Raw genomic sequence first — 27,662 nt, forward strand, 5'->3', positions numbered from 1 at the left:
GTGCTCACAGCACTCAGATACAGAGATCCCGAGTCTCAGTTGTGAGGTTAACGGTAGAAATACTGTCAAAAATTAACCAGGAATGTGCGCTCATGCTTGCTTGTACTTCACATTCCAACATAGGGTGTTGCCAGATGAGATTCTATTGCATTGTAGCAAAACAAAATGAAAACACAGAGCTCACACAGAGCCACGCTGTGGTCTCATTAAAATGTTAATGTAGCACTAATGGTCATCTTAACAGGACCTTAGCCAGAATTTGACTGACTACAATCCTTCTCTGAATGTTGATGTACTTTTTCTCTCCTCAGGAGGAAAGCTGCCACCTCCTCTCCCCAAATGGTTATTTGGAATAAACAAAACCCTCTGGACGAGCACCTCTCCCATCCACTCAACGAGGCCAGGTCTTCCAGCTCGTCCTCCTCCAACCAATCAGAACACGGCACCACGCGCACAGGCAGCAGCCCATTGGCTGTCCCTGGGAGAAGGTGAGTGAGATGATAAGACTCCATCAGCTGTCAGCCAGTCCAAGTTTGCATGGCCTCATTATTTTTATACACACACTTAACTTCAGTAATGTAAATTTTGGATGATCACCAGAGGCACAGTGCTTTAGCTCTGGAGCTTCTTCATTTTACTCACGGGCAGGTTGACTCTCATACATCTCGTACATCAACAGAGCCTGTGGCCTAAAACGGCAGCTCATGCATAGGCAATGAGAAAGACTCTTCCTCTGGTGCTCAGCTTCGACACTGAATATGAAACAATAATTTTGCCGTGTTCACATTATGTGTATATGAATTATCCCAGCAATTACTGAAATAAAATGAAAACCATCTTACATTATTAGAACACACTTTAGGACTAATAAACCGGGACTGTGCTGTCGTTGCGCTTGTCCAAACACATCCACACAGGTGTTTCCACTTTAGTTAATTAGATCAGAACTGTATGGGTGTGTACAGCTGCATTTGATTGATATCTGATTCTGCCATTAGCTTTGCTGCCCCTGGAACAAAAACGTACACCTTAATCAGTATTTTAGATTATGTGGATTTTGGTGACCTGCGCTAAATCTGGAAGGACTCTTTTTCCGTTGTTGCTGTTTTTTGTTATTTAATATTACTTTTTCCATCAATTAGCTGGGTTGCAGGAGCTATTTTTTGCCTGTCCCTCTTAGGAGAAAAGGCCAATTATGTACCTTCAGGTTGCTGTGTTGATTTCAGTTAGTGGGTAAAGAAGAGATCTCTACTCCAATCAATATTGGAGGAGATAACTAGTAAAAATATATGTTCACACAGCTCACTCAAACATGGTCAGCTAAAAATTCCCCAGGTTACCAAAATATCACTGGCTGGGTTCAGTACCTAAAGAGTTGATTTTTATGCAATGATGCCAATAATCAAGAAACAACATGTAAACCTGTGCAAGTTGGCATATCAAGAAACAGAAGATGTCTTAAAGGCTGGCGGACACATACGTGGAAAGACCAAGAACAATGACTTGGTGTTAGGGTTTTGGGGTTGTATGTAACCACACATCCCAACTGTCTGGGCAATAAAACAGTAATGATAATTATCGCAATATAATTTCCCTCAATATCAATATAATAAATGTTAAATATATCGTCAATAAATATTTGGTTTAATTCATTTGAATCACAGACAAATTAGCCTTAAATTTTTCTATAAGAATATTTATTTTGTTGAGGAAAAGGGACTGAAAAAAGATTTACTAATCACATTTGTTGAAAAAGATTTTATCTTAATAGTTTTGAGTGTTCTACCTCAGATTTGCTGTTTGGCGTCAAGTGTTTGTCACAGTCTGACCATAAAGAAAAGTTTAACCACATGATTAACCATCTGGTTTCTTCAATTTTCACTCAGGAGCAAAAATCAGCCTTTAAACTTGAAAGGAATACCGATTTGACATTTTACTGTGATAATTATCGATATCGAATGGTATGAAATGTTTTTATCGTGGTAACATTTTTGGCCATATCGCCCAGCCCTAATCCCATCTCAATCTTTGTTTGTTTGTGATTAGGTGTGTGACGAGAATGCAGGAAATTAAGTCTTAATGCTCAGAATTTTCATCTCGTCTCAATCTTGTGAACCCAATATTGTGTCTTGTCGCGTGAACAAATTGTCTCGTCACGCCCCTATTTGTGGTCATTTAAAACCAGCTAAATATGAGAGAGTTGAGATTTCCAGAACCTACAACAGGTCACAGTTGTTGGCGGGCATAACATCCATTTTTGTATGGCTTAGCTAATGAAATCAGCAATCACTTCTGAAGGTGGAGCGACAGCTCTGCTTATTATCTGTTAATTGTAGTCTATTAGCTAAGCCTTAGAGATGATAGTATTTCGTTATGCAGTGAGGAAGACCTGTGAATACCCGGATGCTCGGTAACAATCTAGACAAAATGAAAGGGAGATTCAGTCCTATCTGTTCTGCTTGTTCTTTCTTTCTTTGTCATTTTGTCTTTAGTTCTTTGACATCCTCACTCTCTTTTATTTGGCTTTCTCAGGTTAGCGGCAGACTACACTCGGTCAGGTTCCTCCCTCTCTACAGAGTACGGGAGTTGGCAGATAGTTTCAGGTTGTGGCAGCATCCATGACCATGCTCACTTTCCTCCGCCCCTGGCTTCAGTCTCCTCCACCACATCTGCTGCTGCTGCTGCTCCCTACGATTCCCCGCTGCCCTTCAGTTTTCAGGATGAAGGACCCAGTGGAAGAATGTAAGTAACACTGTACAACCCCTCCACCATTTTCCCTCTTGTCAGGCTTTCTGTTGGAACTCTGTTAAATAAAACATTAGTTGCAGTCCTGTATGTTACTGATGGTTCAGTGGGTATGTTTTGGGGATAACCAAAGTCCTTATAGGCAAGTCATGCCACTTGGCAGCCATCTTGGCAACGCCTCCGGGCAGCTATTTGGGACTAAGAAAACCAGGCTCCTTTCTGAATGAATGGGGAGAGAGCCAGAACTGCACTTTTACAGGTCACCTAGACATAAAAATTACATGAATAGAATCAGCAGTTAAATCTTATAAAAATCTCTTAGAAAGTTTGACAACTTTGCCACAAAATAAGGTTTTAAAAGCGCTTTTCCCGACCGGTTATACTTGAACGCATACGCAGTAGAAGTAAGTTTGCCATTGGAAGATTGGTTTGCTTTCAGCTAGCACATACTGAAACCACTGTTTTACACATATTATAGAAGAAAAGTTTAGTATTAAATTTATTTTGACAGCAATCACTCAAATTCTTAAGATTTCGTGGCTGTATGGTCTGAGTCATATAATCTGTTTCTGATGACAAAAGGTGTTTAAATTGTAAAACACAGAATTCAGAAAAATTTTAACAGAAAACACAGAATCTGGCTCTATTCATGGTCTCAACGCCCAATATCTGAATAAAGCATAACTATAGCAAGCTCCCTCAGGAAATAAAAATATGGAAGAGGAACGGAGAAGGTGACAAAACTAAACAGACAAATATTTGTGCGTTGCGTTGATGATGACAACACATATCCGTAACATGCCGCTCCGCGACAGTAGTAGTTTTGGATATTGAAATTACTATTTTATACTTGTCTGAAAACAGAAAAAAATGTGTAAATGACAACAACAACAACATCAGGATTGCATGTTTACCATAATTTTTATTCTGTGTTACACTGATGGCACTTACATGTGTGCAGTATTGGCATGTATGTTTGCCTATAAATAACAAAATATTGCAGTACAAAAATGCCAAAGAGATGTTTGAGGTAACTTAGAAACAGTGTTTGTCCAACAGAGAGCATTGACAAGATACTTTTTCAGCTGTATAATGTCCTGCTCAGACTATACTTGGTCTGTAATCTTCAAAAAACAAAACAAATGGAAGACAAACGTGTTCATGTAAAACATTTATTGGTCAGGAGATGGGGTTTACTGTCACAGAATCTAAAGACTCTGCTCTCGATCCCCCCACTGAACCAAGGAATAGATGGGGAGGGAGAATCAAGGGAGATTAATTTTCCACTGGGTTCTCCCTCTGACTCATCCTCCTACTCTCTGCTCCCAGCAGGGGGACATTTTAATTTCTGCTTGATCTGACTGCCAAACTGAGTGTGTCCCGCCAGCATCACTTGCAGTTGGAAAAGGCAAATAACATCTATTCATCTTTATTCGGAGGAACTGGGAAGAAGGGAGAGAAGCAGAGAGATGGTGATGATGAGTCTGTGATGCTTAATTCACGAGTACATTGTGGCCCAAGTGGGGTTGATCCAAGCTGCCTCTGCCTGCGTCATTCTGTTCTTCTTCTCTTCTGATTTCTTGGCTGATTTCTTTTTACAGCACTTTTAAAATAGGATTTCCCTCCCTAACCTTTTTCTTCCTGCCCGCTCATCTTAATCCCTCTTGTTTCCTGTCCTTCCCTCCTCTCTCCTCTCCAGGTGTCCCTTCCCCTCTGAGCGTCAGGCCCGTCTGGAGGCGGTGCGGGAAGTCTTCCTGGCAGCCTACAGCTCCACTGTGGGCCTCAAGTCCTCGGCGCCCAGCCCCTCTGGCGCCATCACTGGCCTGCTGGAACAGTTCGCCCGCGGAGTCGGCCTCCGGGGCACCAACGCCATCGTCTGAACCCTGCCAATGTGACTTCAGACACTCCTTCTGCTTCCATCCATCCATCCACAGTCGATTCAACATGTCTGGACTCAGTATAATGAAGTGCCAAACATCTCTGTTCAGTTCAGGGTGAAGCATTAATGTTTTTTTTCTTGAATTTGTTTTCAAACCTTACATGTCCGACTTTGGGGGTGGGGGGGGGGTTGTGCTGCTTCAACTTTTCTCTGGACTTTTAATCATCCATGTTGAGTTAATCTGTCACATTCAGGGAGGGTAAATGGTTTCAGCCACAGTATCAAAAAGGGATAGTGAAATGTAAATGGCTGAGAACATGGGGTCTGTACTGTTACAGGAAGAATATAAAGAATCCTTCCCTTCCCTTCTGTTCTTCCTTAACTTGTTCATAGTTAAATCTCTAAGGAGTCCTTGCAGTGACCATCCCATTTACAGGAAGAGATGTGTTTTTAGTTCTCTAGTTCTGTGATGCTATTTTTAACTGATCCGGGCAGAGGAAAGTTCTTTTGTTCAGGCAGATAAATACAGCATTTACTGTGTTCTGACAGACGTGGCACCAAGCTTTCTTCGGTTTCTTATTTGGCACAGCAAGTTGAAGTCAGAATATTTAAGTAGTTTTAGAGCTTGCTTTGAGGTCTGGACTTAAAGGATAAGGACAAATGTTCAAGTCTGTCTTAATACAATGTTCACATGCCATATGTACGTTAAAAGACCTCCTGCTGTAAGGGAAACCCTATGGTCCTGGAGATGAAGCGACAAACATATCTAAGCTATCTTTTCACCTCGCCAGTCTGATGTCTCCATATCCTCTACTTTTGTCTATATCCAGACATTTCTTCTTCTTCAGTAGCACTGACATGCTAGCACAAGAAGCACTGAGCATTGTGGTAGCAAATCTATGAACCGAATGCCTTTTCTTTCTCGCCAGACTTCAGTGAAGCGAGGTCCATGTGATTCCTGCCTGTGCTGAGATTTCCGCCCAGCTACAACTGTTTCTCAAAAACATGTGCGCCTACTTTCAGGTCACATTTGGACAGACCTTTCTACCTGGGCTACTCTTGCCTAGATTTACACTTTAAAGTAATTTTCTTGGGAGAATTCTGTTGGAAGTTTTATTTGAAACTAGTCTGTGTTACCAAACGGTTTTCATGGCTGCTGTACCTCAGGACCTTTTGTTGTGCCTTTTTTTTTCTTTTTTTTTTTTAATCTTCAGTAACACTGGATCAGATCTCTACTTCTTCTGGTCTAGTTTCAGGTGCATTTCTGTTTCTTAAATGGTTTTAAGAGCTTGGTGTTTGCCGCTGTTTGTTAATGAAGTATTTGACTGTGCAGATCATAAGCAGTGTTAGCTTTGCAATAAAGCTTTTGGGGTTTCCCAAGTCGGAATTTAGTTAAATACATTTATTCATTTTCTTTCCAAAAGTGAGATGAAAAGAATGGCACCAATATCACGTCTCTGTGTTACAGAGCTAGAGCTGGGGCTTGTTTAGCCTAGATTATCAAAGACACACAAAGAAAGAGCTATCTTAGCTTTGTTTAAAGTTTAAAAACATGCATACTAACACTATTAACATGTGGACATACACAAACAGAAATGTAAAAAATGGCAGTTTGACAGGGCATGGTGTAATCTTTTTTTGACCAGTTTATCTGTTAGCCCAGTAGCAGCATTTCTGGCTCTTTATATTTATATTTCTGTTTAAGTATGGGTTAAACAAACAAGATATGTGTTAGTCTGTCAGTATCAGAGCTGTTAGCTGTATTTTTTCCGATTTGACATTGTTTCCCTCTGTTTCTAGTCTTTATACTAAGCTAGGCTAACCACGTCCTGACTCCAGCTTTGTATCGATTTTCACATCTGTCAGAAAGAATTTGAATAAGCACATTTCCCAAAATATTCAACTGTGCTTCTACCTGGCAGAATTTGGGGTTCTGCTAGATTCTAAGCCAAATTCTGTATTTTTATTTTTTTTTTTGCTGTTGTTTTTTTGTACTACAAAAACACATTTGCTGAGCTGCCTTTTAATCTCCGTGTGTTTTCATCCCTTTTTTCTTGATGCATTAATGAATTTGTTAGTATAAGGTTCACATATATGATCACATGTATTAGTTCTCTGCATGGGCAGTGGTTTAATTTTGTACCCCTGACAGTAGAAACATCTGTCTGGCTTTATTTGAGACAGAGTCAGACTTTCAGGCATGGCTTCACCTCCCTGTCAGTTCCCGGTATTTTTTGGATACCTTTACTGAAAGAGTTCTAATTCAGCCGGGGTTTCCTATCATTTGTTTTTATTTTCTGCTGTCGGCCTGTAGCTGTTAAGCAGCCAATCACAGGACAATGGCAAAATCACTGTCATTTTGAAATTGCTGAAAATAGTAATTGTATGAAAATTTCTCATCCTGTTACTTCAAATGCTCCCCAAATAATTTTCTCACTCAGTGTGTCACTTTTTACTCGCTGGTTTTGCATGACATCCTCCAAGCTGATCTCAGTTGCAGCATATTATGGTTTTACTTGTTTTACAAATTAATTTTAGTTCAGAATGTCTTATTAAAATGCTGCGTTGATGTTCTCTGAGTTTTCTTTGTACAGTTGATGCATTTTTAGTAACTTTTTGTTAATTTTTGGCTGGCTACAATGAAAGGGGAACTGAGCAGCAGGTGGGAATTGTGAATAAATTTTTTTGACTTGCTTCTTTCATTCTTGTTCAGTGAACTCGCTTTAGCAGATAATCTCAGTAGCTTTATAAGTGTGCTTTTGATTTATTCATTATTATCCATGGTGAGATGTATTAACTATTTACACTACATAATAATCTTCCCTTAGCTTCTGAGCTGATAAGTGGTCTTTCTTAACACAGATAAGACCTCTGAGTAACATTTGCCAAATGTAATGGGATTGCATAAAGCAGTTATATAACTGGATGTTTCAAATTCCCTGATCAAATTCAAAGTTAAGCTGCGTTAAATGAATTCAGTTCTATTTTATTTATATAGTGCCAATTCATAACAAGTTATTTCATTGCATTTTTCCTATAGAGCAGATCTATAGACCATACTCAATAATTCACACCATGCACTTGGCAACAGCATTCTTGATCAGCTGGAGAGTCTTAAGGGACTAATTCAGAAAAATCAGTAATCCAGCCTAGAAGTAACACAGGCAGGGAGTAGTTTATCTGCATCATTTTGAGAGGATAGTCCTGGTTTTTGCAATATTACGTGGGTGAAAAATTTTGTTCCTTGAAGTTTGTTTTACGTGGGAGTTAAAGGACATATCCTGATCAAAATTAACTCAGATATTCCTTACAGTGGTGCTGGAGGCCAGGGCGATGCCATCTAGAGTAACTATATCTTTAGATAAGGCATCACGGAGTTGTTTGGGGCCAAGAACAATAACTTTGGTCATCCTTCATGTCCTGAAGACGCGCTTGAAGTTTAGCAAACTAATTAAATTCATCTGGCTTGATAGAAAAAAATGAGTATCATCTGCATAACAATGAAAGTTTTTGAAGTGTTTCCTGATAATATTGCCTAAATGAAGCATAGTTAAGGAGAATGGGATTGGTCTAATCACAGAACCTTGTGGAACTCTATGACAAACTCGACATGCATGGAGGATTCTTGTTAACATGTACAAAATGAGATCTATCTGATAAACCAGCTTAGAGTGGTGCCTTTAATTCCAATTATATGTTCCTGCCTCTGTAATAGGATGTGATGGTCACTGGTGTCAAATGCAGCACTAAGATCTAACAACACAAGTACAGAGACAAGTCCTTTGTGTGATGCAATTAGATGCAGTTCGTTTTACAGCTGCTTCTGAGTTTGAAGATAAGTCAGTACCAACTGATGGCAGGAGATGATGAATTCAGTCTCTAATAATTACAATTTTATCATTAAAGAAGTTCATGAAGTTGTCACTACTGGGGGTGTTAATAATACATTGCTCAATAGAGCTGTGACTCTCCGTCAGCCAATCTACAGTGCTGAAAAGGAACCAGTGGTGGTTCTAATTTTCCTCTATTAATGGCCAATAGGCTATTCTAATTTAACAGGACAATATGATGCTGCGTTCTGTGATAAAATTCTCTCTTAGCCTATATACATTTTCCCGATACCTCAGAGGTTTGAACACTAAAATGTTTCAGTGGTTAATGAATTAGTCATTCATAAAATATTTGTCCTATAAATCGACTGTTGATAGGCACAAAGTATTGTTTTTTATGGAATGTGATGTGCTTGGAAATGTAGGAGGGGTGATTAATGCCACAAAGCAGAGGCATGACGGCTTCCCACTGCACTTCCTGCTACCTCACATTCTCTTCCTTCGCATGCTTCCTTCTCCTTTTCCCTCTTTATTTTATCTATCCACTTTTCTTCTTCTCTATTTGCATATTCCTCTTTCCTCTGTCATAGTCTTTGTACAGCTTATTTTCTCTTTTTCTTGCTTTTGCCTTTTCCATCTCTTGGTTCCCATCCCAAGTTTTTGCTCATCAGATTCTGTGGTCTACCTTTTCTTCTGCTTCATTTGATATGTCTGCTTCTCCTCCCATTCCTATTTTAGCTTCTAGCATTTTGTCACCCTTTTTGTCATTTCCTAGCACAAATATGCCATCTTGTCAGATGAATTAATTAAATAACTTTGATGTCAGTAAGAAAGCTTGTTGCACAGAAAAAAGTATCCCCTCAGGGAAATTTTAATAGATAAAACCCGACTAGAATACTTTTTAATTTAAATTCATATTTTACTGTGGGGCAAGAATAGCCATCACTGACAACTAAAAGTAACTTTCTAGAAATAAACAAACAAAAAAAAGTCATATCTACAAATGATGATGATACTGCAGCTCAGCTTTAGGGTTTGGGAGCACTTTATATATGTCATCATGTTCATCATCTACGTCAGACTTCTAGCTGACTGAATGCATCATGCCAAATGCTGGATGTAGATTGAAGTCACTTAGCAAAACTTTGTTGCGGTAATGCATTTGAGTCTGTTTATTGATTTGAGAATTCAGTGCTGTAGGCTACGTTGTAATTCTCATGTTTAATTTTTTCTATTGTAGAGCCCTTAAGGACATGTTTTGATGCGGGGCTGTATTAATGTAAAAGGTCAGGTCAAAACAAAATAGTGAAAAACAACAACAGTGGAACAACATGTTAAGCAGGTCCCTTAAAGCCTCTTATACCTGCTGTTGCCTCTCCTTTACCTGCTCCTCTGTGGCACTAGTCACCCCCCATACACAGATCACAAGTTGCGTCCAGACACAGCAGAAGAACTTGTGGAGGTCTCTGCCACCACCTGGCGATGGATGAAGAGAAATAAGGAGCAGAGGAGCTTCTGGATCCGAGTCTGTGCTCCGATGTATCTCTCTCTCCCCCCTCTCACCATGAATGAAAACATCATCCTCAGGTATGCCTCCTAACCCTCAACTGCGCTCCAGCGACCGGCAGCAGCAACAACTACTACAACCAGAGCCGGCCGATACATTCTCTGTCTCATAATCTCGGATGAATGGAACAAACACATTATAGCCACAGGAAAATCAGTGCTCTAATTTAACTGACAACTTCAAGGATTCAAAAGAAGTGATTAAAGAAACCTCAGCCATGGCGACAATAGGGGATTTTGACCCACTCAACTCCACCGTACCTGCGACAAAAATTGAAATCACAGTTTCCTGCAGGTAAGCACCGCAAACATGTTAACCCAGTACTCACTTGTCGTTCATCGTTTTGCATTCACATATTTGCTCATTTTTAGGTGCTAAGTATTTAAGTACATTTTCTCGTCGTGATTTTTGAAGGGTTTCTGATCTGCTTCTGCTAGTTTCGTGCCATTTTCTGATCATCTTTGACTTTTACTCATGTTAATCAGTAGGCTACTGTGTGTCTTTAACGTGCATGGAGTAACTATTTTTTCCTAAGGGGGAATTTGCATGTGCTGTGGGTGTAGAAGTGCGTGGGGTGCGGTAACCAACAGTACCAGGATTTATTCTGAGTGCCTTGGAGAGCTCCGGAAAGCGCAACTCTGAGATCACATGAATGCGTGGATATTAAATATGCCAACTGACAACACATAAAATAGAGAGAGACAGCACTGATTCTGTTTTGAACAACGGGTATTTTAATAAGGCCTGAAGAGGAAGAGAAAATAACAGATAGAAATCATCAAACAATAATATAACTAATTTTATCAGCAGAATCTAATATTAGACATAACACTTTAAAAAAATTGCTTTGTTTTTAGAAAACATCAAGTATGTTAATATAGGAAGTGGAGCTATAAATCAGAAGTAGGCTATAAGACAAATATGCAGGTTTAATAAAAATAATTGTAAAAGATAATGAAACATTTATTTTGAAATCTGGCAAAGTTTATGTGTCTCAAAAGTCAAAGAATGCAGCAAAGGGATTAGAAGGACACAAAAGAAAAAGAAAAAGGAAGGTATGCTGGCAGCTGATGGTAGACAGCAGGCTGTACTGTATGAACGTCTCTGTCGAGGTGTCAGATGAGGCATTAGCCTATTCCCTAATATAAAGGCTGATGGACACAGACCTGTTATAACACGTACTTAGATTAAGTATGTTTTCGGGATAGCACTCGAGTAATTCCCCCGTAACAGACTTGGATATCATTTGTACTTAAAATCTAAACACTGCAGGCCAGAGCTTTTTGGGGGTTCCAAACCACATTTTATTTTGTGAGTTATTTGGGTTATTACCACATGCACATGAAATACAACAAAGATTCATCCCTGTGAACAAATACAGCCAGTCAAACTAACCATCCCTTTCTCACCTCGCCAGGATTTGGTGAACCCAATATTTTATCCTTTTGCTTTTGTTAAGGAGCATGAAGAGCAAAACGTCATCATCACTGTGTGCGCCTAGTGACTCCCTTGCTGTCCAGTTCCGTGAAACGAAAATGAAAGAAATCTGGAGAGGTGTAACAATTTGTCCCAGACTCCATGTGGATTGTTCCTGTACAAAATCTTTTTTATGTTTTATGATTTTTTATGTTTTATGATTTCAATTTGTACCCAATGTGAAATGGCTTTAAAGTTGCACGTAATCATATTTTTAGATTTACATTGGTTCAAAGGGTAATGTAAAAAGCACAAGATAACTTTAGTAGTGACAAACCCACAGAATTATCATGTGACTGCAGTATTGCTGTGAGTGGTTTTATGGTCAGTCTCACTGTCCATAAGGAGGTAAAGGACCTCCAATAAATCCGCTGTGCACATCTGTCCAGCACCAAACAACAGACCCAGTTAGGATTTATCTGTTCACTCGCTGGTGAACATAGGGGGGCATTAAGCAGCTAAAGAGTCAGATATTTCCCACAGAAGATGGTGGAGAGTAAAGCAGAGCTAAAAGGAGAGTAGATATTTGTTGGCTGTACAAATGCACAACTCCAAATGAACACTATTTTTACTGTGTCTACTGGACACAACAAGTTCATCATACTTCACAGCTAGTTTTGCACACAAATTAATAAATGCAGCTTTAATTGTATATTTTGATAAAGTTAATGGCCAATGCGTCCACTCAGACTGAAGCATTTCCACATCCTGGGTCATGTCTATATGCTAATAGAGCCTGAAGCTGCTCATTGTGACAAGCTGTTCCTGGTCCTCAGTGTCTCTGGGCCCTACCAGTCCGGAGGGGTTAGAGAGGGGCTGTTTCAGTTCCCTGACACTGACAGAATGGGGTTGGCTCAGTGGGCCCCAGATGGATCCTCACTGCAGATCAACCGGACATCAGCTGTGAATACAGGAGAAGTAGGGAGATGGGGGGGGGGGGGGGGGGGGGGGGGTCAGGAGTCTGGGGTTTTGAAGGCTGACTCTTTTTTTTGGAGAAAAAATTGAAGAAAACTTTAGCTGTCGATATTTTTGTCAGGAAGTGGTCGAGAGAGCAAAAAGGACAGTGAATATTTAATGTTAATGTTGCAGCACATCTGCTGGATGTGTAATGTAAAATGTTTAACTCATTATCAACTTTGTAGGTTAATATGTTATTCCACTGCCCTCCACTGGCCAAAAACAAAACAAAACAGACAAACAAAATCAAGAAATCAATAAATGCAGATCTAATGTTTCAGTTTGAATGATGTGTGGCACATCATTCAAACTGAAACATTTGTGATTATAGCTGGTAATGGAAAGTACATTTTTATTATACAGGTCCCAGTTTTTTTCAGAATGATACGTACGTAGATCTTTTTCATGGCAGACATTTTGAATTGTCACAGGTGAAAGGACTGGGGGCAGCAAACACACTTTTATTGTCCACTTTGCGCATGCATTATTTCCTGTGAATACCTTCTGTGTGTTGAATCCCACTAGGGGAAAGCTGTCATACTGATATGATGAAAATGAAATAAAGGATTATAATTTTAAATAAGCAAATTTAACAACTGTCATTCCTCCAATTCATTCATGAGGTCTGGCTTTCCTTTCCTGTCCCAATCCTGACAACACAAGGTCCTCTTGTCTCAGGGGACCAATGGGATTCCTGATGAAACTGTTAGCCTCTACTTATTAAAAGTCCTGTCTAGCAAATTGTGGAATTCTTTCTCAGACTGTAAGCTTTCTGTATATATATATAAAAAAATGAATATGCAGTGAATATGACATATAACTAGACATAGAGTTCTCTAATGGCATTGGCAATGATTCAAGATGACATGCATCACCAGCTGAGCCTGTTACATGAAACAAACATCTCCGCTGACAGAAATAGTCTTGAAATTGGATTCTAACTCTGATGCTGTGCTGTTGCGTTCTTGTTATTCCGTCTGATCTGAACAACTGCTGAACTCTGAACTCGATCCTCTCAGATGTGTTTTGACAGAGACTTGACATCTGGATGATTTGAAAGTTTTTCATGTAGCCACACTCTCATTATTCCGTAAACGTTGGTGTATTATCAGGGGAGGTTATCTGGAGGTAAATATGTGACTTTATTTCTAAAAGGCTCTCTTGCTCTTTACTTCACTTTACATTTAAGATCTTGAAGTAAGTCTGCTTGTTTTGTAATATGAGGAGGATTTGGCTGAGACAAAAAGAAATCGGTCCGTCTCTACACACTCAATGTCCCAGTTGATCTATTCTCTCTCATCTCTTTTTTTCCCATCCTAAACAGCTCAGATGTTGTGCTGTAGCTCAAATCCACTGCAGGTGGTAATGAGGTGGATTGCTTTCCCCATTCAGGTTCAGATACGTGACACAAAGGTTTCTGTTCAAATGTATAAGACATGAGTGGAAAAAGGAAACGAGAATCAGGTGAGAGGCGGGAAGATTCATGTTCCTGCGCAGGATGATTATATTAATGTCAAGACAGACAGGCAGCTGCAACTGACCACTCTGATCTGCTTAAAGGTTTTGTACATGACGGCTGTTGGAACATGTCACATTGGGCCAAGAAACAAAAGGAGAGCCATCATTGTGCATCACAGCTAGATAACTACAAGGTACATGTAGAGGAAAGCCTGCAATGATGCACAGCAATATTTTTAGAATTAGGGATACAATTTCTCTTTTAGTTTTTCCTCATTATTCTGATGTTTTGTTTTGTTTTTGTGAAAAAATCAAACAATCCTGGTGAAAATCTGTGCCTTTTGTTAAAAGAACACTAGTAACACCTTTTTTTCTTTATGGTTGGGTCTTTCTGGTGGAGCAGAGGCAGATAGCAGTGGGTGGTGGTAATACAGTGACGCTCCTTCTACACTGCAGTAAATAAAAGCATAGCGCATGAGCGCAGGTCCCCCAGTCTCATAGCTTAATCAGATGTTTCCATCAGTCTTTATTTAATCTGCTATTAGTCAATACTTTGACTGTTCCCGTACTCTAATTTTGTGCCATCCAATTGATCTTAAAACCCAACCCTGTCCTCTAAAAATGACCATTATATACGACTAATTTGTTTTCCTAATTATGTTGTAATGAGAAACACAATTGCTGTCTGGATGGTGGACTACACAGGCTACGTCTTGTTTTTTGTGAGGGAAGCGCTGCATTTATGGCTCATAGGGAGGTGGTCAAGGTGGACGTACGTAAGTGCATGGAATCCCGTCTGCTGGTTAGGTTTATGCAACTGAAGCTAAGGTTTAGTTATGGTTAGGGGAAGATTGTGCTTTTAGATCACATGTTAAAAATGTCACCATGTCCCGTCTCGTGCTTCATGTCACTGTCAATATTTTCTGTATTAAACCACACAACGATCTTTCCCTAACCTTAACCCAGAGCTGCCAGTGCCTAAACATATCCATCAAAAAGTTTAATGCTTTGAGTTGCTGTTGTATTTTATTTTGAGAATAGACAATGTAGAAATTGAAAAAATGAAACAAATAATTTCTGACATGTCAGTGTCAACATTTTGTGACTGGTCAGATACAACACTTCCACATAACATTGATAGAAAATGTGAGCTGGACATCAATTAAGACAGCTCTCATGCCTATCAGCTAAATGCCTTCATCAGAGCTCTATGATGAAATAGGCAATGTGACGATGTGCTTTCTCTCAACTTAACAGGCTTGTTGCTGTGCTCCAAAGCAGTCAAACTGTGCATTTGGCCATGAAAATAGATCACTGATTACAGAAAATCATTCTGCTGTGTAAATACACAAATCTGATTTGATCATTTGTCAATAGAAATATGGATGCTGGCTTTACAAATGATTTGGCTGCAGTGTAAGCATGGCATATTTGTGTGTGTAAACAGCACTGTCAGATAATGTGTCAGTGTGTATGTGGGTGAGACAGGCAGTCACATAGTGTTTTTCTTCTGTCTTATATAAGTGGCAGCCTGCCTGCCTGCCGCCACCCAAAAGCTGCTCCTCTAGATCTTATTAGACAAGCTGAGCGTGGAAGTCACCCTGCAGTCTGCAATGATTACGGCTGGCACAGGATTGTTTAAATGAGACAGCAGGAAATAAATGACCTCCCCTCTCATGCAAACAAAGCACCTCTTAACCCCTATAGTCCAATAGGAGTTTAGACAAAGTGCTTTATAGAGATGCTTATATGATTATATTCATTACAGTAAATGAATCAAGTTAGACTGGCAAAATTGAATAATGAATTCTAAAGTAGTGTATTGTAGACTTTTAATTTAAATGTACTGCTGTATACACAAAAGTGCAATAACGTCATTTGCAAACAAATACTGTGCTTTTTACCAGCAGTATTCTCTTTACACAGCAGCAATAAAATAGCCTATTACCTAAACCTATACCTATAACCTAAACATTAATGTAATCAAATCAAGCTATTTGCCACTGCCAGGGTGTTACCTTTTATCTAGCTTGTTAAAACAAGTTACCATCAGAGTCCAGTTTTCCTGTTCGTTTTTTCTGAACAGGTATCAGCAGAAACATTTTTCTTCTATCAGAGAGCAGCAGATCTATAGCCTTGTTTCCATCAACATTTTTAATACACATTTTGAAGTCTCGCATTAGAAAAGGTTGATTGAAACAGCAAAATTCAAAAAAACAAATCATTAATTTTCTACGCTTGCTTGAGGTGGTCTTTAGTTAGTTAAGCCTTTAAATTCCCATAGGAACATAGGCCATCGACGAAGCTCTTCCATCCTCTCTGGTCTTGCGCCCTCCTCTCCAGATGTTGCCACGTCAGCCCTTCTTTCTTCATCTCCTGTTCTGTGGTTCTTCTCCAGGTGGTTCTCGGTCTGCCTCTCTTCCTCCTGCCCTGTGGGTTCCATGTCAGTGCCTGTTTAGTGATTGATTTCTTTCTCCTGAGTTTGTGCCCTTCCTTTTCCTCCTCCGAGTTTGCATTTCTATTGGGTCTTTTTTGGTGAGTTCCCACATGTTGGCGTTAGAGATGGTGTTGGGCCAGTATATTCCTAGAAGGCGTCTGAGGCACTGGTTGGTGAAGGTCTGCAGCCTATTAAGTATGGTGGTGGTAAGTCTCCAGGTTTCAGAGCCATAAAGCAGAGTGGCTTTTATGTTTGGGTTGAAGATTTGCAGTTTGGTCTTGAGTGACAGGTTTTTTGCCTTCCAAATATTGTTTAGCATGTTGAATGTTGTCCTTGCTTTTCCGATCCTGGCTTGGACATCGTCCTCTGTGCCACCATCCCTTGAGATGATGCTACCGAGGTATGTGAAGCTGTTTACTTTTTGTTTACTATTTTGACCCATGGTTATGGATGTACTGTTCTTGCTGTTGATACGCAAGGTGGTTGAGGTGGTTTTTGCCTTTGTTTGAAAAAGAGTAAATGTGCTAAATGGGAGATGGAAACACTTTTTCCGAATAAGTTCTGACGTAGCGAACTTGTAACTCACGTCTGATCAGCTGTTTCTGCTGTCGGCGTCTTGCCCGGTTGTGCAGAGTTCTGCATGCCTGCCGAGAATTTCCTGCACCTCGCCGCTGGTAACGCTCATTTGTGCTGAGAAAAGAGGTGGATGCAAATCTCAGCAGGTAGCCTTCATCATCTGTTCTGCCGAATTATGCATTCACCTCTTAAAGGTCCTTTTGAGATACTTTGCTCTGCACACTGATCAAACGGGGTTATCACCGCATATTTTTTCTGAATCTCAATGAATGCTGCTTCTACTGAGTGTAATAAAATATTAACGACTCTAATCGTTCAGAAAAGATATACTTCGAATCATGTATCGCTATTGATGAACCCCACAAAGGATATTATAGCATTAAAAGCAGTATTTGGAGGTGCATGCAAAACTCGGCATAACACCGGATATTCCCATTATTATGAGACATGGCTGGTGCGACTGGTTTTGTTTCTGGTTTGGAACCCATTCGTCTTGCTTATTACAGCCATGTGTAACGTCAACTTCCGATGTAACTACGCTTGTCGTAGCCTGGTTTATTTGCTCCAAACCTGCTGATGGAAGCACACATATTTAGCTATTTTTTTTTCTTTTTTGCGATGCTTAAAATTCGCATGACAATTTGATGGAAACATGTTCAGTAGCAAGTGTCCCTGTTAGAGTGAGGTGAAGTGCTCGAGCACAAGGTAGGCTATAGCGGTGCATTCACGCGGTGATGGTCGCCTCACGCACAGACATTGGAAGAGAGACTGATCCTCGCTGTTTGTGAGTTTCCAGAATCTATTACTGTTAACTAAATACATATACACAATGTTTACTACAGCTGTGAAGCGCACAAAGTCCGTTGCCATGGTTACTTCAACACGTTATTTTCTCATTGCGTCATTACTGACGCTTTCAGACAGCGTGACAAAGCCTTCAGCGTCCATATGAAACGCCAACGTTTGCTACCTCGCAGCAACACAAAGGCGGCTGTGATTATAAGAACATTCCTAAAGTCAACATCTTCCCCAGTACTAACCAGTGTGCAGCTATCCACTTCACTGTGGCATCTGATCGCTTGTCTTGCTTTTGTTTATCTACTTCTCCCACACGCTGCATCCAGTGTAGTCTGCCGAAGCCTCCCTCCACTGCTTGTTTGGGTGGGTGACTTATTGGCTGATCAACACCCCCCCCGTGACCCATGGTTTGACTGCATGTGTATTCAGAACCGGTGAGCAATAGCCTTTCATAATAATAATAATAATTATAATAATAATAATAAAAACTGCATTAACGTGCAATAAAACAATTGTCAGCGTTAATTAATTAATGCGCCCAGCCCTACTTATTATTGAATATTTTATTTGTCATCAATTTAGAAAACGTTTCATGCAAGATTTAATATCTGTGTTACTTCTTAATCTAGACTGGCCCCTACTTGCAGAAAAATGATTGATTATAAGATATATGACTAATGTTGTGAACAAATTAATTTAAAGCTACATTAGTGCCTTTTTAGCCACGCTGAGGCAGCAAAACAACATCTGAACAGTTGTATTTAGACTGAACATGTGACAAAATTACTTGTTGGTGATGAGTATATGTCCAATATTCACTCTTATTGTGGCTCTTTCTTGGTGTCCAACAACTCCTGAGAAAAAAATCTGGTTCTTCAGCTGCTAAATGTTCCACTATGTTCACCAGCAGTCATTAACTTTCTCTGTCAGCATTTTGGTGGGGAGCAGGTAGTGTAGAGTGGATGAGTCATCTTACTCTGTGGGTTTGTCTCTATGAAGGACAACTTTCATATTACACAGACACATTTGATTTATAATAGGCTTTGGGGCTGTTAAAGCAGTAGTGCCCCTAAATTTCTCTCACCCAGATTACATTCAATGATGACACTTTCGAATATGCAGTGTGAATGATAATTGGAATGTGTACATAAAAAAGAACTCCTGAAGATCTCCTGCATGAAAGTCAGACGCACTTTATGCCAATCCCACATTATGTTAAGTGACTGTGCTGATACTAAATTAAGCTAACTTATGTCAGGTTAAAAAAAAGATGAAAATATTAAAGTAATATATATAGTAAGATGCTAAAGATAAAATCAGTAATTATTATTAATTAGCTATGTTGCTCTATGTGTTATTGTGTTACGTATGTTGTATCATGGTGCTTACACAGTAACTTATGTGCCTGAACTGTAGCTTCAAAAGTAACTTAACTAACTGTTACACTGCAACTCTGCACAACCCTGCTGATACACAGGATATTTATTTTTGGAAATAATGTGTGACTTAAAATGTAATATATCACAATATTTGTAATTAAAAACAGAATTGTAAAGCCTAAAACAATTGCTCAATCTTTTGAATTTAGTGTCATGTCTTTTTTATTTCCAAAATTCTAAACAAAATTAGATCATACTAATATAAAATAATATACTGTAAGTATATGAAAACATTTTTAAAATTCAGCGAGTTGTAATGATTTAGATTGTGGAGTCATTATGTGGATTGGGAGGCAAGGCTTCCCCGTACAATATAACCAATCTGCGTGAATATATCTATTGAATTTAGAGATGTTTACAATAGTATAATGATGTAAAAAATGCTGAAAATATTTGTCAAAAATCATGTCTGAGTTATGACTCAGTGAAGGAGCACAATGTTTGACATAAATTACAGCCATCACACACTAAGGGTTAAGTGTCACAGCCAGTGCTGCTAAAACTCCAACTGCTGGCTGTTTCGGTAAATGGCCCAAATCAGCACACAAACCACAATAACTAACTTCCTGTTGTTTTTACAACACAGTGGAGGTAGGAGACATTTTTGTCAGTGAAACTTTTGAAATGAAAAATATTTGTATACTTTTTTTTTGTTTTTTTTTTTCAATGAAGATGAAGACATGTAATTTCAATAATGTTCAACAAGGTAACTGAATTGAGTGAGTACGACGTTGAGTGTCACCTCAACATTGTGGTGCTGTGAAGACATTTGAGAGCTGCATTGCGGCTGTGATGGCTGCACAGTGTGGTAGGTGGTCTGATGCTAAAAAATGACATTGATGGTGCTTTCAGAGTGAAATGCCAGGTAGGTCAGTGGGCACAGGGAGCCAGGACTTCTCAGTGGGAGAATGTCAATCACAGCAGGGGAGGGTTCTGATTGGATACCCAACTTCCCTCATATCATGTCCTGAAGGTCTCAAGCACAAGACCACATTACAAGCAAAAACCTTTGTTACCCACTGTAAATGAGATTACCTTCTCACAGAATTTAAGCTTCAAAGGCAAAGCAGATTCTCTGCTATCGGAGTAAAAGTACAGCACCAAACGAAACCCTTCATAGTTTTCAGAAGAAAGACAGCAGTCCTCAGTGAATGCATTTCTGATTATTTTGGTAAAAGCATCATGTTCACTATAGTGGTTCAGTGGCCCTCAAATTTCATAGATGTGGGAGTCGCCTTATCAGAGTGGATCCCCTGCTAACAAGCAACCCCTAATTAGTCCCTCAATGCGCATGTTCACCCAAAGAGAAGAATGCAAAGCAACTCGATGGGAAATCATACAAAAAAAAATCTATCCAGAAAAACTGAATTTGAGCCTCATCAGTCTAGGGATTATTTTCAGGGTAAACTCTTTAATTCCATTTACTTGTGTAATGTTTAGAGATTTAATCATTAAATATATTCCGCTGGTGTCATTCTACATGAAAAACCAGCTTGATCATCAACATACTATTATAATAACGTATTATTTCAAATTTCACCATATATACCCACTCACCAGGCCGGTTTCAGCATACTGTGGAACACACACATCATGTAAGACGTGCCATTACTCGTGAATAAAAGCAACATTGCAACATCCAAAAGGGATGATGTGATTAAGCATTAAAAAGAAAAACAGACTTGGCAGCAAATCCCTCAGGAAATGTCTGCAGTTCCCTGCAGATGTACTGTACGTACCAGCCAGCAGTCTGAGGCACACAGGAACACACGCTCACATCTATATTTATAACAGCAATATGGCACCAATAAACAGCTACATGATGCTTACATTGAGCAAAACATTGATGACTGAAATATATATAAATTGATATTTTTGTATCTGGCTTTACCAGTAATCACCTGACAATGTAATAAACAGGCAGAGAAATACTGTATGCCCAACATAGTACAAACACATATATTTTTGTAGGCCATCCTGTCGGCTCAGATTTACAAGGATGATTTTCAATGGAAGTTCTGTATTGGGTTTTGAATAAATAAACAAATGCTTTATTGTGAATTGCTACACGTGATATCAAACATTTTAATTCAGCAAGATCATATTTAGAAATCAGTGCAGCTTGACCTTGTTGAATCATGTAGTTGAAGTGTCAGTTAACCCAAATACAAAAACTCAACCCCGATTGAGCTTTAAGATTTGAGATTTATGCCAGCATCCTCATATACTGGAGTCTAGCGGAATCTAATTTAAGTAAAAGATCCCAGTTAATCCACCAGCATTCCTGTGAACAGTTCACTCAGTATCACATTCTTTACACTGCTTAGCTAGCAGCTAGCTGCTGCTCCACTAGCTTCTGTAGCGCAACTCAATTTCTCTTTTTTTACTGAAGAAGTTGAACATGCTCCTTAAGTTTACTGTGAATCTGTTTAAGACGAATGAGTACACTTGCTATTAGAATTCAAACTACTGTGATTTTAAAAATTTAATTAACAACGAATATTTCTCTTAGGCCTACTATATGTGATATATTCTGATTTATTTATTATTATTTACCTCTTTCTATTCTTTTGGGGTCTTTTTTTTTAAAGCAAGAAGGTGTGTTGTTGTTACAGCCATGTCTGGTCTAAGGATACTGACAAGTCTATTCTCATAGTTTGTCACTTAACTGTGCAGTCTGTCAAGCTACTGACATTTAGCCAGTGACAGTCTTGGGCTTGTGGGAAGTGGTGTTAGGCTGCTAAAAACAGATAAATTGAATGAATAACTATATTAAATTGTTTTTAAGTTTAAGTTTTTAAGTTTTAAGTTTTCCTTCCCTAGACAAAGCACCGCATGACAAACTGTTGAGCAAGGCTATGTTGTTCAACAGTATGTCATATATGGATTTTGGATGGAACCTGAAAGTTCTGGTTTCACTTTGACTCTATATTGGGTCTATTTCTTCAGTAGAAGTTAAAAACTGTTCAGCAAAACATTGTAATCCCTGTAGCATGAGAGCATTTGCGTGGGGAACCCATATGGCTTTTACGCTTCTGTGTTTTAGCTCTATAAACCGTCACTCTTTTTTAGCGAGGGAGGGCTCCAGTACTGAGGCCCTGGCATGAACATGAACATACGATATGTCGACACGAACAGACCAGCATGAACATGTGAGGATGCACACTGTGCTGCTCCCTGCAGTCGCTCTGACTTGCTCCTTGTCACCCTGACAGCTACAAGCCCTCTAGAGAGAAGCTTTTCAATCTGTCATTTACTGCTCCACAGCTCTCTATTGAACACTATGTTTGTTATCAAAGTCAATTCTCACTAATGTGTCAAGTTGTTAGAAGGAAATTGAGTCGTAATCCTGGCAATGATTTAATGAATGAATTGTGTGTATGATTCATTCTCCTTGCTGCAGCTACAAAATGAGGAAATATGAAATCCTTTTTTGTGTCAACTTTTATTTTATTGACCAGGGAGTGAGTGATTCCACCTTAACTCATGCCTTTCCAGTTTTTCTATTTTTTTTTGTAGGTTAATCTGACTTGAAAGATTTCAATGCCACAAATAAACAGAAACACATTAAAAGTGCGGCCACAATACTCTAATTACACACAGGACTGACTGATTGTGTGTTTTTTTATTTACTCAGATGAAAGGAAATTAAGTTATTGTTGGAGGCTGGTGGAAGACAAACACCTGTAGGCGAGGAGGGCTGTATAGCTTTCAATGGGAGCTTCTTTTTAGTCACAAAGCTGTTGGCTGCCATCCTTTTTTCTATTGGTACTACAGAAAATTAACTCTTAAAGTTACTTGTTGAAATCCAGGAACATATTAACATCTCTACACTGCCAGACACGCGAGCAGTCAGACAACAAACCCCCAAGAGAAAACAATGGCGAATTGTAAAATGACCACTTATTGCTCCATTCGAACTTCATTGTTGCAATGTAATTGTGTTCCCAGATCTCAGCTACTTCAGTGAAAACAATGTTATCATAACTTATAGGAATGATAACTAAAACTAAGAAGTTAATCAGAATCAGCTTTATTGGCCATTTATGTGGACACATGGAGTGTGACTCTGGTTTTACGTTGCTTTCAGTGTACTTGCGTAGCTCCAAAAACAATTGACAGGAAACACAGACACAGATAAATGTCTATATGAACACTGAAACATTATACAAGAAAGAAAAAAGTGGACTTTAGTACATTATTGGAGATTCATTACATGTGTGAGCCACAGGTGTCCTGTGACATCTGCTCACCTCAGAGGTAATACCCATGCTTTAGTATAATGCTGCATCCATGCAATGTCAGCAGAATGCGAAGAACAGAAAAAAAACGCACCTTATTCTGACCCTGGAATGTTCATGCATCCTTCCAAGTTAGTCAGCCCCACTGCCACACCAGATAAAAAGCCTAATTTGGCTTCTTTTGTTGTGTTACATATTTGTTGCTGTTCATTACCAAGTGAAATTAGCTGAATCTATTGTATTAGGGTTAATACTGGATTTCATTTGTAAATGTAAATGCTCCATATTTGCATAGCGCCTTTCTAGTCTTTTCGACCACTCAAAGCGCTTTTACACTACATCTGCATTCACCAGTCATACACATTCATACACTGAGCCTAGGTGCTCAAACGGAAACTAACATTCACACTCATTCATACACACATACATTTGGATGTAACTGACAGCAGTGATGCATTTGTAGCCATTTTGCCAACAATTTGTTGACATGTCTGTAGCTCTTTTCACCAAATGGGAGATATTTTTGGTATAAGAAATTCCCAATATCTCTGACATGGAATCACACGTCAGAAGCTGACATGAACAGGTTTTCCCGCTCGGCTGCTCGTAATTACAGTTTAAATGATATGATGTGAACTACACTGGATTGAACTGCATTACTTGTGTAGTTGAATGTGCTAACATGTTAGCCAACAATCACATGCGCTGTGTCCCAATTGACATACACTACATACAAACTGCATACTGCAACATATACTATACACTAATCGTTATAGTGTGCTGTTTTTTTGCTTTACGCAAATAAGAAACCAACATACTGGTCTTTTATCCTAACAGGAAATCGTACAATATGTGTGCTGTTGGATGTCAAGGTTTGACTTCTTTGTGACTTCAGTAGTGTTTTCATGTTTAAGTTAATCAGTGGGCCAGTCTCAACCAAGCCTGATGTATTACAATTACTGAACTGCAACTGCAGATTACATATGACTGTATCCAAAGTAATTCTCAGCATTAAAGACAGAAAAACTTGCTCTTTCAACTGTCTCTTTCAATCTCTAACAGTCTCTTTCTTTTCGTTGCAGAAACCTGTTAGACATGGACACCTTTTCTAAGTCAGATCCAGGTAACGGCTACCATTTTCTCATTTGTGTTTGTAATTTCAGCTCTGAAGTGATTTGTCCACCTCAATTCCGTTTACACTGCACAACACATTTCTCAACCTGAAATGCGTTCAATTTCATGCAGCGATTATTAAATCACTACTTTATGCACCTTATCAGCGCACAGCAAGCATCAGTGAGCAGTAACGCAGTGACTGTCTCCCAGAGTGTTTACATACACAATACAGCCCACTGAATGGAAATCTACGTCCCAGCGGTCAACTGGCAGACTAGTAGGGTAAACAATCACTGGAGGATGACTGACAATTAATGATTGCTGGCCACACACATACACACTTATGCACAGAGACAGAGTAGGAGATACATTATGAGCAGAGGTTATTGTGGTTAGTGCTACACTTTGAGCTATTTGGAAGAAGAGACCAGGGAGAGCTAGAGAGAGAAAGAGAATTACAGAGAATGTGATTCAGAGAAAAAAAGCACAACTGGCAAATGACAAAAGGACGACAGAAACTAAATAACATGGCTGTCAAGAAAGGTTTCTGCTTGATTGGTGAGATTGAGACATAGAGAGACAGAGATTTACATCTTCCTCTGCTAAGATAAATACCGTACTTTACTTTGGGTTGACAGAATGTTTTTTTTATTATCCTATCATGGTCGTCATCCATCATGATGCATGCTATTGCACAACAAGGGGTCTCTCAATATTTGTTGTGTGGTTATGTTAGCTATATCTTAAGGTTAAAAGAGCTTTGTCTTCATGGTTACAATAGTAAACATATGCTTAAAGTTATGGAACAATTGATTGTAGTTATGCTCAAAACAACGTTGGCAGTTGGAAACCATCCACCCACCCTGACCTCTTCCCTGTTTTTGCTTCCTTTCTCTTTTTGTGAACATTTATAAAACCCTGCCATTGTGTTTGACTAAAACTTTAACTGAATTTTTAAAACCAATTCAGTCGATCAAACAGCTAAGAGTAAGCCTACATGCCCAACCTGAGTGTCTCTTTCCATGGCCCTGCCCAGAGCAACTCTGACCCACTCAGACTTTACACTGAGATGATGTCATGCACATTAAATAGCTTTTCTAGGATCTGCGAAAGTCTTACAGATGTGGGTTTTTTAAGTTGCAATGCTGCAGTTAGCCATTGAGCCAGTCCTCTTGCAGATGAGTGCAAACGTAGTATGACCCATATCCCCAGAATTAGATGTCATTACGGTTTGCTACAAGACCTAATGCAGGCTACTTTGTGTTAACTGTTGGTCAGACTCAATCAATGACGTATAACACTGTTTAAAAAAACATTGGTTTGTGAATGCTACAATTACAAACGCAGTTCAAAAAAGTGACTGTTAAAAGTGTGTGTGTGTTATCAGTGTGTCCATGCATGACTGTATGGTTGTTGTGTATGTGTAAGTGCTGTTGGGTGGTGTAGTCCACTGTGACCGTGTTTCTACATAGCACAAATGAAGAAACCTCAGATCTCAGTGTCAGTGCACACACAGTACTATCACCAAAAGAGAAGAAATTCTCTTTGAACATTAGTCGTCACTTTTGTGAGCTTATGCTGATTTTTGCTCGACACAACAAAAAGTCAAGTCAAAACAAATCGGGTGTGAAGCAGGAGCTCTCTAACTTTAAAACCCCTTTAGGTAGAGGTGCTCTGTGTATTATATGCTATTGCGTAACTGACAGATTTGCAGTTTGATAGCTTTATGTCACAAGAGCCGTCTTTCAGCACCTAAAAAGCTATGACATGAGTTCCATTGCAATGGGTACTTTCAGTACCACTGGCACAATATACCCTGCACCACATGTGAAGTCTTATGCTACATTACCAGCTTTCTACATCAACCAAAATTGAAGTCAAAGCTGTTCTAATCTTTTTAGCAATGGTTTGATCCCTTTTAACATGAGTCAGATTTACTGTACTTTATATCACTGTAACACAAAAAGCACGCTGTAGTGTTATAATGTTTAAATTTTGCTTTTCCTAGATTTTGGCCACGTATCACAAGTCAAATCAAGTCAAATTTTATTTATATAGCCCAATTTAATAAATCACAAATTGGCCTCAGGAGGCTTTATAAACTGTACAGCATACACATGTATTCTCTATCCTTAGACCCTTTATTCTAATAAGGAAAAACTCCCCCACCAAAAAACCTTTGGCCAATTTAATCACAATGACCATGTCTGGTTTTTAATTGCATTATGAGATGGAAATTTATTTAAGGCATCTGCATTACAAATTTTTCTAAGACTTTTTTTGTGTGGCATTTTTGCCTTTATTGGGTAGTGGATAGTGAAGAGGAAGACAGGAAACAAGGAGAGAGAGAGTGATATGACATGCAACAAAAGTCCCCAGCTGGGATTGAGACAAGGATGTTTGATGGTTTATGGGTTGTGCTGTAACCATTTGCTTACCAGGGCACTGCTTGCAATGTTAACATGCTGACATACAGGTATAATATTTTTCATGTTCACCATCTTATTTTAGTGCGTTATTTGCTAATTAGTACTAAACAGAAAATGCAACAGAGGCTGGTGGGAATGCCATTGTTTTGTTGGTATTAGAGGTATTGGACAAATTATAATATTGACCTGGTGATGGTGAGATATTTCACTAACAACCAAAAATAACAGCCTACTGGTGGCACTACAGGAAAAGTCGGGGGATCACCGAAAGAGGGACAAATTTCATTGCAATCCAGATATTTCTGTCTGGCCCACAGTATTGGACCATCTGACATGGCCATCCTTAGAGCCAGAGAGTGCTGCTAGCAAAAACACCAACAAATTCTTCACATAATCACAGAGCCAGAATTATCCTCTAGGGAGCCTCGGGGAAAGAATCCGCTGTGGGCCCCTATTGACTCCCCTATTTTTGCCACTGTTTTACCACTATTTGTGCAATGTGTATGTATTAATTAGTCATAAATTTTTCTAATTGTTTAAGCACAGATGTATTTGGGAATATGCACCATGTAAATGCAATACAAACCGAAACTTAAAGGGCTGCTTTACAAAAATGTAATAATTTAATAATGCAGGTGTGAGGCCCCTTGTATTTTGGTTTATATTTTGCTTTAGTGGTGGCTAAGTATTACCAAGCAAATGAGCAATTAATAA

The 27,662-nt window shown here is 39.1% G+C and overlaps 2 protein-coding genes across 2 annotated transcripts in view; both read left to right on the forward strand.

Annotated features, from left to right (window-relative positions):
* The window catches only part of mtmr14 (myotubularin related protein 14), a 30,758-nt gene extending 23,434 nt beyond the window's left edge, over positions 1-7,324 (forward strand). Inside the window, exons 17-19 of the mRNA XM_038695824.1 lie at positions 312-488; positions 2,533-2,742; positions 4,445-7,324. Of these exons, the coding sequence (XP_038551752.1) occupies positions 312-488; positions 2,533-2,742; positions 4,445-4,625 (568 nt within the window). The 3' untranslated portion in view covers positions 4,626-7,324. The remainder of the gene's footprint in view (positions 1-311; positions 489-2,532; positions 2,743-4,444) is intronic.
* A 2,576-nt stretch (positions 7,325-9,900) lies between these two features.
* The window catches only part of cpne9 (copine family member IX), a 203,475-nt gene continuing 185,713 nt past the window's right edge, over positions 9,901-27,662 (forward strand). Inside the window, exons 1-2 of the mRNA XM_038696360.1 lie at positions 9,901-10,315; positions 24,486-24,526. Of these exons, the coding sequence (XP_038552288.1) occupies positions 10,239-10,315; positions 24,486-24,526 (118 nt within the window). The 5' untranslated portion in view covers positions 9,901-10,238. The remainder of the gene's footprint in view (positions 10,316-24,485; positions 24,527-27,662) is intronic.

This window comes from Micropterus salmoides, unplaced genomic scaffold, assembly GCF_014851395.1.
Source record: "Micropterus salmoides isolate LMB-PRFRI ecotype aquatic unplaced genomic scaffold, ASM1485139v1 Ms_hic_scaffold_4, whole genome shotgun sequence".
In the NCBI taxonomy this organism is placed as follows: Eukaryota; Metazoa; Chordata; class Actinopteri; order Centrarchiformes; family Centrarchidae; genus Micropterus; species Micropterus salmoides.